Source organism: Pongo pygmaeus, chromosome 13 (genome assembly GCF_028885625.2).
Source record: "Pongo pygmaeus isolate AG05252 chromosome 13, NHGRI_mPonPyg2-v2.0_pri, whole genome shotgun sequence".
In the NCBI taxonomy this organism is placed as follows: domain Eukaryota; kingdom Metazoa; phylum Chordata; class Mammalia; order Primates; family Hominidae; genus Pongo; species Pongo pygmaeus.
Window position 1 is genome coordinate 77345983 of NC_072386.2, and position 13556 is coordinate 77359538.

General features: G+C 45.0%; 1 protein-coding gene across 7 annotated transcripts in view; it reads left to right on the top strand.

Moving 5' to 3' along the window:
- Positions 1-13556, top strand: part of DAPK1 (death associated protein kinase 1) — a 214640-nt gene that overhangs the window by 129776 nt on the left and 71308 nt on the right. For all 7 annotated transcript variants that reach the window (XM_054502604.2, XM_063650249.1, XM_054502603.2 and 4 more), the window contains exon 4: positions 12774-12912. In XM_054502604.2, coding sequence (XP_054358579.1) covers positions 12774-12912 — 139 coding nt within the window. The remainder of the gene's footprint in view (positions 1-12773; positions 12913-13556) is intronic.

Consider the following 13556-nt stretch of genomic DNA (forward strand, 5'->3'; position numbering starts at 1 on the left):
ACTATAAGTCAGTGGTGTGCTGGTAAAGCTCTAACAATAGGCTCCCCAGGGGAGAGAGCCTTGGTTGGTAATATTTGCCTGTTTCTGTGGTATAAATGCTCCCACATGGCCAGTCTCCAGCTGCCAGCATAGCATCACTAAATGCGGAGTGGGGAGGAGATGCACATGGTCAGCTGTCTCAGGAGCTCCAGGTTCCACTGTGATGGGCTCAGGCAATCATCAGTATGTAACACTGCCCTCGAGTAGCTCCCAGTGTAGAGACTTGCAGGGTCTTGGGTAGGCACAGTAGTGCTGGAGACTTCTGTGAGATGCCATCTGCTGCTCTGGGCCCACAGGCAGCCATTGTTAACATCCACAAGCCCAGAAAGATTAAGTACTTTGCCCTGGGCCACACAGCTGCTAAATTCCACATGCTATTTTATTGTTCTCACATTTGGTTTAGAAAATCCTGATCTCTGCAGAAAGATTGATAAGTTTGACCGCATTCAAATTTAAAACATCCGTTTAACAAAACATCACTTTAAGCAAAGTTAGAAGGCAAATAACAGATTGAGAGAAAACATTTAGAATATGTGAGATCAAGGTGGGGTGTCCAGAATATGTAAGGATCACCCATCAATCAATTAAAGTTAATGACTATGATGGTTCAGTAAGAAAATGGGCAAAGGATGTGGACACACAGTTTATACCCACTCAAGTACAAACAGCCACTAAACATGACAGATGACCAATCTTGCCCCTAAGCAGGGGAGTGTATGATAAAACATTGGTTCATGTTTTCTACTTATTCGATTGGTAAAAGTAATAATACCAAGCAAGGGCCGTTTGTAGTGACTCACACCTGTAATCCCAGCACTTTGGGAGGCCAAGGTGGATGGATCACCTGAGGTCAGGAGTTTGAGATCAGCCTGACCAACATGGTGAAACCCTGTCTCTACTAAACACAAAAAATTAGCTGGGCGTGGTGGCGCATGCCTGTAATCCCAGCTCAGGAGGCTGAGGCAGGAGAATCACTTGAGCCCAGAAGGTGGAGGTTGCAGTGAGCTGAGATCATACCACTGCACTCCAGCCTGGGCAACAAGAGCAAAACTCTGTCTCTTTAAAACAAACAACAACAACAACAACAAAGACACAAGCAAGTGAGGAGGTGAAGCCAAAGCAACTTCATAAACTGCTGCTGGAGGAATGTAAGGTTATGCAGCCCAGCCTGCAACTGAGCATCACCTTGACCCAGAAATTCCAAACTGGGCTAGATATCCTAGAGCCTAGAAAACCTGTCACATCCTCGGAGTAGTCAGGTGCACAGGGAATCATTGCCTTCTAGTTTGTGATAGTGAAAATTTGGAATGGATGTAAAGACCATCGGTTAGGGAATGATTAAATAAACTCTTATCTAGACCTTCAGGTGAACATTAGGCTACAATGATGAGGATGCAAGAGATCGATAGCAATGGGTATTGCTGAGGTAGAATAGCAAATTGCAGATTGATGCATAGACTCTGACGTCATTTATGTTCTTAAAATGTACATAAAACAATGCCATATGGTGCACAGACTTCGTATAAAAAGTTCTGGAGGGCTATACACCATACTCATGATAGTGCATGCTTTTGGGGAGGTAAGGAGGGGAAGGGCCAGTATTGGGGAGGAGGAGGGACATTCAGAAGCAGCTTCAGTTTTATAGATGGATGTTTAAATTTTTCTAAAAGTCAGTATATTTTTAAGAGACCAAGCCAAAGTTCAGTTCTTTCCAAACAGAACGGTGGCTGTAAAGGAACCTACCATCTTCCTCAGCAAGTTCAGACCCAGCAGGTTGGCCGTGGGGAGGCGCCCACGTGGAGAGGGGTGTCTGGGTGTGGTTGCCTTGGCCCATAAGGTTGACCTTGCTCCTGAGAGTCCTCTCTCATCACGTCTATGACCTCCATCCTGGCCTCAGGTCCCCTTGACACTCGCCTAAGCAGGAAAATGCTTTTTGCTTAATTTATTATTGCACAGCTGGGACAACTGAAGAATTTTAAATAAGACTTTACTGAGAGCTGAGAATGACAGGAGGAAAATAGAGTCACAGTAAGTAGGCGGTGTTGCTTATAAATCGCAGGGTTCTTGTGCCAAGCTTGGAATGGCCAACACCTCCTCCCTGCTCAGCCTGGCCACCCACCCCCTTTGCTTGCTACCTCTTCCCTTGCCCCCAGCAGCTCTCAGGAATGTCTAAACTCCACTGTGTCTAGACCCAAAGGAAAGATGCAGACAGAGTGTTCCCTCTCCCATGTAGCTGTGGCCCACCTTCCAGCTTACCTGTTTCCTGTCTAAGAGCCAACCTCTTCCCCAGATTTTTGGCCCCAGGAGTGTCCATCTGTTTCAGCAAAAGCCTACTCTTCAACCACAGGAGTGTGGGCCTTTTTCTGTCATTAGCATGAGGTCCACATCAGAATCCCATACTGTAAACCTAGGACCTGGGCAAGAGGCACTCACAGGAGCTTCAAGGGTTTCTCTCACCTATGGCTGTGAGGAGTTCAGGCCAAGGATTGCTGCAGGGAATATTGCACCGTTGCCATGTGCCAGATGCTCATATCCTAGCCATGTTCTCTTCATCAATCCCATTAGAAGCATAGGAACTAATATCCCATTTTCTGGACACAGAAACTGTGCCTCTAAAAGTAACTTAACCTCTCTGAGGACACAGAGCCCGATGCAAACCAGGCTACTGCCTGCAGTGCCTCTGAACCCTTGAGCCATGTTCTTCCCATAGGGGTTTGTTCTAGGGACCTTCAGGAGGCTCCTTCCTGCTTTCACACAACCTCCCTGGGTAAAAGGAAAGATTCCCTCCCCCATGAGCTTTCAGTGCCATGCATACATGCTGTTCTATGAGAATCCATGCATACATGCTGTTCTATGAGAATCCATGCAGCTCCTTTTAAGTTGTTACTTGAACTTGAATTTGAGGTGAAAACAGATAGAACATGTATTTTCAGATACAGCTTGCATTTTGGATTTAAAGAAAGTAGGGCTAATTCAGAGGAGGCCTTAAGATTAGGAACTTCGTTGATATGATTCATGTAATTTGAGGGAAACAGAGCATAGAAGCAAAAAATGTCTGTGACCCCCTGAATCTATTTCTAACGTTAAATTCACTCCTGTTCGACAAATGCAGAAAGGAATGCCGTGTGTTCCTTCTTTCCCTTCATGTGTCCCAGCTTCAGTTTTCATTCAGCAAAGTCCTCCAGCGACCCAAGGAACTGAAATTAGAATGTGAGAGGTGAGCGTGTGAACACCCTTCAAGGCTTCCCCTAAATTAACAGGAAAGAACATTCAACACAGTGGTGATGACGGAGCATTGAGTTGTTGTTCTTGGTTTATTTAGAGGCAAAGCCAAGAGGTAGTTGGGGACCACCTCACTCCTTCATGCCGTATAAACCAGGATAGTTACGGTAAAGGAGGAATCATCTCAAAATGCTTGGGGAGTTACTTAAACCCCAAGGAGAGCACCAGATATATATTTCTCACCCACGTTTTTCTGACCTGAATTCAAACATTTTTATAGCAGTACATGAATGAGCCCTTCCTTCACAGGGGAATCCAAACGCAAGGCTAAGAAAACACTTCAGTGGATTCTAATTATCTTCCCCTTTCCTTGCTTCTCTTTATTTCCCGAATTGCTTTAGCCAACCTGTAATATTTTGCTTACAGCTTGCGAGGAGTTATTACTTATTATGGTTGGATTGGATACTCTTCCACAAAAAAATATGTTGAAGTCCTAACCTCCAGGACCTCAGAATGTGTGATCTTCTTTGGAAAGAGATCATTCTTCTCATTGGTTACATTCTTTGCAGATGTAACCAAGTTAAAATGAGGGCACTTGGGTGGACCCTAATCCATATGACTGGTGTTCTCATAAAGGGGGAGTGTGGATGCAGACACAGACGTGTGTGGAGGGTAGTCTACAGGGAGAGAAGCAGGGAAAGTGCCAGTTGCAGGCGGGGATGGGAGCGCTCATCTACAAGCCCAGGAGCACAGAGATTGCTGGCAAAGCCCCGGAAGCTGGGAAGTGGCCAGAAGGGATTCCCCTCCAAGCTTTAGAGGGAGCGTGGCTCTGTAGACACCTTGATCTTGGACTTGTAACCTGAAATTTCTGTCATTTTAAGCCACCCAATTTGTGCTACTTTGTTAGTGTGGCTCCGGCAAACTAATACACTACCTATACCTAACCCTTTTATTTTTTATTGTTTTTTGAATATATTTTTTAAAACTTTTTGTAGAGATGGGGGTCTCACTGTGTTGCCCTGGGTGGTCTCAAACTTGGAGCCTCAAGCAACCCCACCTTGGCCTCCCGAAGTGTTGGGTTTGCAGGTGTGAACCACCATGCCTGGGCCTAACTCTTTTAAAGTATACATTTAGGATCAAATAAAATTGGAAATTTCAGTTCCTCTATCATAGTCAGTGTGACATTATATTTTCCAAAGATGGCTTCAGTGTTATCTGCTGTCCTACCTGTAGGGCCAAACACCTGAAATCAGGAGCTGGATTCTAAATCCCCCTTCCCTTGGATCTGGATAGGCCCTTTCGATGCTGTGTGACTTCTGAGGCAGCATCCACCTGCTTGCTGGGACACTTGCTCTGGAGCCCTGACCTGCCTGTGAATGGTCCACTTATCTTGAGGCCAGTGTGCTATGAGGGAGCCCAAACTAGCCCAGATGGAGAGACCACCCAGAGATGTGAGACTACAAGGAGAGAGGTGCCCAGACAGCCCCCCAGCTGCTCCAATGCCCCTGCCATTTCAGCATCAGCCATTATCTGATTACAACCCCATGACACACCCTAAGCCACAGCTGCCCAGCCAACCCTTGCTGAATTCCCAACCCATAAGATAATTGTCATGATTAAAGCCTAAGGTTCTGGGGAGATTTGTTACACAGCAATAGATAACCGTAACAGTTAGCGTGCTCTGTGCTTTGCATTGGTCACTTTCTTTTAATTTATAACATGTATTACATTATTACTTCTGATTAAATAGTTTTATTATTTAAAGCAGACAGAAGACAGCCACAAAATCTGGTAGCTTAACATAATAGGATTTATCTCTCACTCATTCAAAGTCTCATGCAGATAGGATAGGTTGATGACTTCCTCCAGGCAGTGACTCAGGGATCCACATTCCTTCTACCTAGTCTTTGTTGCCCCCGGTCCTTCTTGGAGTCCTGTGCTGGGTCACCTATGTTCTGGTGGCCAAAGAGAGAGATGAGAGTGTGGGTGGGGGATTACATCGGATGTTTTGGGGACCGCATCTGAAATGGCACACATCATTTTGGTCCATATTTTACTGGCTAGAAGTAGTCCTGGATTCAAGGAGCTGGGAAATGCCCCTTAGTTGTGGGCCTGCAAGAAACAGGGTAGTATGATGGGAACACAACCGAGGCTCTGCCACATCTGCACACAGATCAGAGGATCTTAAAATACCAGAGCCGGAAGGGCCTTGAGAAATGAGCTTATCTGCGTGTCATCTCTGCATCAGGATGAACAGAGTCTTGTTAAAATGCAGATTCTGGGGCCTCACTCAGGAAGTAGGTACTAGAAAATTACATTAAAAAGATTTCCCAAATGATTGTTGTGTGCACTAAGGTTAGAGAACCACTTAACCTGGTTACTCAACCCTCTCATTGTACATAGAGCAAAGGTGAGGCCCAGAGAGGTGATATGACCTCCTTACATCTCTTCCAGTTACTCACCCCTTGAGGCCAGAATTGGAGCTGGCACCTCTGCCTCCCAGGGCTTTGTGACCTAGGAGCCAGGCCTCGAAGGTGTGTCCTGGGGGAGCATGCTTGGTGCCTGATTTCTTCCACTCTGAAGAATCCTAATGTTTGCCTTGAAATGGGCCTCATGGGGTAATTAGTATGTAGACAGGGGTCATCTGCAGCTTAGATGATAACCAGAGCGGATCCCAAATCAAGTCTTGTTATATTTTGGGCAATTCTTAGCAAAAGTCAGGAACCCTCCAGAATATTTTAATTTAGAAAATGGAATCTTGCAATACCTTCTCCTGCATTATTAAAAGGCCCACTTTGTTTTTAATGTAGTGACATGTCCTGAATACCTTCTGTCATGGCCAACTTTTAGGGAGGCTTTGGTGGTAGTAAAAGACATGTTGGGAGGAGAAAGAACCGTGGTATTTTCCAGCTCTCTTGGTGAAAACAGCAAATGTTCATTAGTATTCATTTCACACGATTTCCCTGATAAAGCCATAATTTAAAACACTGACTCAAAGCCCTAATAAAGGAGGTTAACTTGCTTTCTAAATCTGCTGCACAGACTGCTCATCTCTCCTTCCATCAGCCTCCCTTCTCCTAAGCAAATTGTAGAATTTGGAACAAAGAGATAAAGTGCAAGGTTTTTTGACTGATTCCCTTGTTAACCAGATTCTGCTGTTCAGCAACATTGTGAGCATTTGAGTTCTGGTTCTCAGCATGCATGTGAAAAATCCTCAAGTCATTTTCTACCTTCAGAGATTTGGGGGCCAAACAGGGAATAAATTACCGAACAATGCTTATCATGCTCCCAAACATTTGCTGAAATCATTTAATTTCAATTATTTTGATTAATTACTGAAGATTTTATAAGCAGAGTTCATGGCAAAAACATCTGCCTTCATGAATTGGCATGAAGGAGGATGAGTAGATATGTAGAAACAAAGGAAGATGAGTATATATGTAGAGATGAAGGAGGATGAGTATACATGTAGGGATGAAGGAGGATGAGTATATATGTAAGGATGAAAGTTAATTAGTATATATGTAGAAATATATATATATGTGTGTGTGTGTGTATATATATATATATAAAATAGTATATATGTAGAACAAACATACCCATCTGGGTATGTATGTATGTAGAGAAGAAGGAGTATGAGTATATATGTAGAATGAAGGAGGATGAATATATATGTAGGGATAAAGGAGGATCGGTATATATAGGAGTGAAGGGTGATCGGTATATATGTAGGAATGAAGGAGGATGAGTACACATGTAGAAATGAAGGAAGATGAGTATACATGTAGGGACAAGGAGGATGAGTACATATGTAGGGATGAAGGAGGATGGGTGCATATGTAGAAATGAAGGAAAATGGGTATACATGTAGGGATGAAGGAGGATGAGTGTGTATGTAAGGATGAAGGAGGATGAGTATATATATAGGAATGAAGGGTGATCAGTATATATGTAGGGATGAAGGAAGATGAGTATACATGTAGGGATGAAGGAGGATGAGTATATATGTAAGGATGAAGGAGGATGAGTATGTATATAGGAATGAAGGGTGATCAATATATATGTAGGGATGAAGGAGGATGAGTACCTATGTAGAAATGAAGAAAGATGAGTACCTATATAGAAATGAAGGAAGATGAGTATACATGTAGAGATAAAGGAGGATCAGTGTATATGTAGGGAAGAAGGAGGATGAATATATATGTAGATATGAAGGAGAATCAGTATATATGTAGGGATGAAGGAGGTTGAGTACATATGTAGGTATGAAGGATGATGAGTACATATGTAGAAATGAAGGAAGATGAGTATACATGTAGGGATGAAGGAAGATGAGTATATATATATTTTTATATATTATATATATTTATATATTTATATAGATATATATTTATATATTTATTTATGTAGATATATATTTATATATATATTTATATAGGTATATATTTATATATATTTATATATATATAAATGAAGGGTGATCAGTATATACATAGGGATGAAGGAGGATGAGTACATATGTAGAAATGAAGGGAGATGAGTATACATTAGGGATGAGAAGGATGAGTATATATGTAGGGATGAAGGAGGATGAGTATATATGTAAGATGAAGGAAGATGAATATATATGTAGGAATGAAGGAGGATGAGTACATATGTGGAAATAAAGAAAGATGAGTATACATGTAGGAATGAAGGAGGATGAGTATATATGTAGGGATGAAGGGTGATCAGTATACATGTAAGGATGAAGGAGATTGAGTACATATGTAGGGATGAAGGAATATGAGTACATGTGTAGAAATGAAGGAAATGTAGGGATGAAGGGGGATGGGTATGTAGGGATGAAAGGGGATGGGTATGTAGGGATGAAAGGGGATGTGTACATATGTAGCTATGAAGGAAGATGAGTATATGTGTGTATGGGTGAGGGGGGATGGAGTGAATACATAGGACCTTCTGGGCATCAGTTAATAAGTCCTGACCTAGTGGGATAGGGGCTCTCCTAATCTTTCTAATGTCTAACTGAAGGACTTGGTTGCCTGGACAGCCATGACATGGACTGCTTTATAACAAGTTGAGATTTGAACAGGGACTTGTGAGAAGGGTCAATGATGAAAACTAAGAGGATCAACTAGTGCTCTCCTTCTCCCAGTCTTGATCAGGCACTACACTTTGCAGTCCTGGTCCCTAATTCTTGGGGTTCCAGGGTTATTCATTGTCCTTACTCCTGTGGAATTGAATTTCTGAGGACACAAATACTGAATAAGGCACGAGATGACCAGGCCAGAGAAGGGCAAGCCTAATTTCCATTGGCTGAGCCTAGTAAACAAGCCCAGTTCAAGATGGTGCATGTTCCAGCCTTCTATGGCTATGTAAAAAACTACCCCAGACCCAGTGGGGTATAGGTTGGGTTCCCTGGGAAGCAGACTCTGAGATGGAGAAGAGTGTGCATGGTGTTTATTAAGAACTATACTTAGGATCAAGATTTGGAGAAGAGGAGAAGGGAGCAGGAATGGGTTTATTGGCAGCCCCAGTTGGCCAACAGGGAGTTCTGGGACCAGAATGACCCTTGAGAGTTGCCCCAGGTTGGGCTGAGATGACCTAGTCTTTATATCAGGGGTCAGCAAGTTATGGCCTATAGGCCAAACCCAGGTTGCAACCTATTTTTTAACTAAAGTTTTATTGGAACACAGCCACACCCATCATGTACATGTCATCTGTGGCTGCTTTCATGTTACATTAGCAGAGCTGAGTAGTTGGGACAGACTGCAAGGCTGGCAAAGCCTAAATATTTAGGATCTGCCCTTGATAGAAGTTTGGCAGGCCCTGTTATGTTCCCTCATTGATCAGTCGCTGAATGGACAGTCTCTGACCTCTGTGGCCTCGGCTGGGCTGGAGGGTCCCCTTCTAAGGTGCCTTCCTTGCTGAAGGCTCCTTGGCCTTGTTCTCCAAGGATATCTCTTCTTCCTGGGTTTCTCCACGTGGCACAGTGGTTTGGCATCATCATACTTCTTGCATCTTACCTGAGGGCTTTGGGAGGTGGGACCTGGAGGCCCCCAGTCCATGAAAAGCTGCAGCAGGACTGGCAAAATCACTTGTGCCATTGGTCAAAGTGGTCACGGGGCCTGCCCAGATTCAAGAGGTGGAGCCATAGATGCCGTCCACTGCCTGAAGGAGGATGGCACGATCACGGTGCAGAAGAGCATGAGGATGAGATGCTGTCAGACCGTCTTCGGAAAAATGTGGAACGCCATGGCAGGCCAGGTGGCTGCTCGGCAGTGCCGTGTCAATCCCAGCTCACCCAGGTCACCGCTGCAGTGCCTGTCCCTCCCCAACTCCACCCACGGTCCCTGACATCATGTGGGGAGTTTGAGACGGCCATGGTGGGAATGTGACACCTCGGGAATGGGCTCTGCCCACCCCAACCTCAAAGAGCCTGCTGTTAAACCCTCAGCAGCACACCCCTGCTGCCATGGGAGGACTTCTGGTTTGAAGCTACATGGGAAGAAAGACAGCAGCATTTATTGAGCACTAAGGGTCGCTACATGTCCTGGAACCTCAGGATGATTCCGTAAGCTATGAAGTTACCCTTTATTTTATAGAAGGGGAGTCAGAGGCTCAGCAATGTTGGAGGCCCTGGCAGGATTTGAACCTCATTTTTGCCATCCTGCCTCACAGAAGACGGAGCTGGCAGGAGAAGGAGATCTTGGATCCGAAGAAAGCTTAGGTTGGCAGGGAGGGAGAGAAAGCTGGCCAGAGAAGAGCGGGCAAAGCCTGAGGCCAGGGCAGCATGGGGTTGCCAGAAGGCTGCACAGTGGAGCCCCTGGAAAGGACTCAGGGCCAGCAGACTGCGCCGGCTGTGTGGGTGCTGGAAGATTCACCCCAACCAGGCAGCCAAACTCCAGACGTTTCTCATTGTCTGAAAAATGCATCTCTGTACTCTATGACAACACAAGCAGAGTGCGAGTGAGGTGGGGTCGGGAGGCCCTGAAGAGGGCCACGGAGAGAAAGCCGGCGGCTGGGCACCACATTCACAGCAGAAGTTTCACTTCCTTCCCCTTACCTTCTTCCTGGGAAGCACAGTGGTTAGGCTCAACCAATGGACCAGTTTAAGGAGGAGGAACGGGCAGGAAGGAGCTTTCATATTGGATCCTGTAGGAAGCAGTGGTATGCTACAGGGATGACAGTAGCCTTCTTTATAACAACACTCGTTCCCACAAGCTGGACCTTACCCACATGCCAGCCTTGCCAGTTACACATATCTGTTACCTTTCATCCTCGTAACCTTCAAGGGAAGAGGTCTTATGACTCCTCTTTGGGGAAATGAGGCTCAAGAGAAGGGATAACCTTCCAGGTTTCAGGGTGAGCGCATGGCAGAAGTTAAGACTTGGACTGGGTGCAGGCACTTGACTTCTCCACACCATGTGGCCGCGGTGCCTGAGTCAGCCCCAGTGGTGCGGGGCGCCCCAGAGAGCACAGAAGCCAGGGCTGGAGACCCAGGTGTGATGAGAGAGCTTTCTTTGGGTGGGGTTGGTTCACAATCTCCCACTTTTTCCCCCCTATAGTTGAAGGATTTTCTCTCCCCCTGTTGTTTGTTTTAAGAATAAGATGCAAAACTGAGAAGCGGGAGGCCTTGCCTTGTTCCGTGGGCAGACAGTGTGGGGGCTGTGAGGCCAAGGGCATCTGGGAGTGGAGAGGGTGGGGGCAGACTGCATCTCCCAAGAGCAGGGTGGGGAGTGCAGGGAGGGGTCGGGAGGAGAGCAAGGCCACTGCTGAGGCAGGGTCCATGTAGGACACCTTTCGCTTGGACTCCTGGGCATCCTGGCCGGGCCCAGGCCCTGCTGTGTCCCCTGGAGGATAGGGGAGGCCTGTGGACTGTTCACAGGAGGGTGTGGCTACCTCTGCCAGGCCCCTGGGGATAGGAGAGTCACTCCACCATCCCCATAAACCAGTGGGAGGCCCTGCAGCAGGAGCGTGGAATTAAGACGTGGGAAAATGGTCTCAGTTTTTCAGGTGCTTATTAAAAATGCTGAGTTTTCTGGTCACCATTCTTGGAAGCCCTCACACAGCAGATTGAAAGTGAGGCTCAGAATCTTCATTTTTAAAGCATCCTCAAACAATTCTGATTCCCATGGACTCTAGACCATGCTAAGGAAAACACTGACCTGGAGGGTGAAGGTGTGTGGGATCTGAAACTTTCAAGAAAACAGCTTTTTTGTCATTCTTATCTGATCTTATGAGCACCAATTTTCTCACTCTGAATGGATGTAGATGCGGAAGGTATAATGTTTAGGGAGCGCTCTTGCCCTAAGAAAGATAATGAATACAGCAGTTTGTGCAAATTGCACTTAATTATTATGTTGTGAATATATGGTTAAACTTGATAAAGATTAACTTATAAAAACTCTTATTAAAACTTCCCTGTTATTTGCTATTCATCGCTACCGTGGAGTTTTTAGGGGAGCTTGTTCGTCCATCCACCTGATAAAGTTTTGAATGCATGCTGTGTGCCTGGCTCTGTGGGGGTAGTGGGGCATACAGCAGTAGCCAATAGCTGGGGTGGGAAGTTCTGACCACTCCCCTCCACCCACTTACAGTCTGGACAGAGAAACAAACTAAAAAAATCCACAACCAACCACATACATTTTGCTTTTTTTGTAAATGTATTCTTTTTTTTTTTTTTTTTTTGAGACAGTCTCGCTCTGTCACCAGGCTGAAGGGCAGTGGCACAATCTCAGCTCACTGCCACCTCCGTCTCCCAGGTTCAAGCGATTCTCCTGCCTCAGTCTCCCAAGTAGCTGAGACTACAGGCACACGTCACCATGCCCAGTTAATTGTTTTTTGTATTTTTAGTAGAGACGGGGTTTCTCCATGTTGGCCAGGATGGTCTCGATCTCTTGACCTTGTGATCCACCTGCCTCGGCCTCCCAAAGTGCTGGGATTACAGGTGTGAGCCATTGCACCCGGGCTACTAAATGTGATTTTTATAAATGTGTTAGTATTTACATACAAACCAATACTAAACAAGAAAGGAAAAAGCACTTATCAGACCATATATTGTGAATTTGAGTTTTAAAGAATTAAACATGCAAGTTATGAACTTTTCAGGTACTCTCTAATTGAAATAAGATATACACTATAAATTCTGTACAAAGCTGGCTTGCAGATTTTTTCTCATCATTAGAGTTAAGACATCACCTCTAAATATGTTTAACTAAAATGTTTTAAAGATACACTGATATTTTCTTCACGTTTCGTCTCTGCCCCTCCTCTCATTTGTGAACACGGAACCTTAGGAAAATGGTTCCCAAGTGCTTTCAAGCACAAATGTGTCTGAATGCAGAATTGTCAACAACCTGCACAGAGAATTCTGACTCCATGCTTGGCGGTTTCAGCATAGTCTTTATGCTGTTTTCTTGTCTGAAGTTTGAGCGCACCAATAGTCTATGAGAGAAGGAATCAATATGAAACAGAGTTGTTACCAATAACCTCTGCTTCCGGGTTCTCAGCGTTGCAGGTGGCGAGCTGTTTGACTTCTTAGCTGAAAAGGAATCTTTAACTGAAGAGGAAGCAACTGAATTTCTCAAACAAATTCTTAACGGTGTTTACTACCTGCACTCCCTTCAAATCGCCCACTTTGATCTTAAGGTACGTTTCAAAGTGTAAGCCAGATAGAAGCTTGTGCAGATCACAGCCTTGGTTGTTTCTCTGCTAAGAAAAATTGAGGCATCTGAAAGAGTTACATGATATTTCCCGTACCAGTTTAACAAACAGAATTATCAGTATAAATCGGCAAGCATAGGATACATGCCTCCCACTGGGATGGCTAACCTTTTTGTGGGGTAGAGACTTAACGATAATTGATTACATTCTGGAATTCTTGGTAAAGAATACAAGAGGTCTTAGGAGCCAGGTTTTTTAGTAAGGGGGCTGCTCTTGGCTACTGGGACATTAGCCAGCAGCCAGTGACTGGCACCGGTTCTTTCTGTGGCTCTGGGCATGTTAAGATAGAAAATGTGTTGAGTGATGCAAAGGCTTATGGCCTGACTCTGTCACCAATAGTCAAGCAAACCAAACTCAGATTGGCTAATTGGAGCATTTACCTGGCTGGATGCAGGACACTGTTGGAGATGAAAGGGCATGTAAGCCATTCTCCCAGCCATGACAGAGGTGTAGTCTCTTTGGGAAGGGAAGACACAACAGGAGCAATAGGAAGTGGCAATGGTGGGAAGTTCCAGTTCAAGGCAGCAAGAAGTGGTCTGGTAAAGCAGCGTGTGCTCCATCCGAGTAGT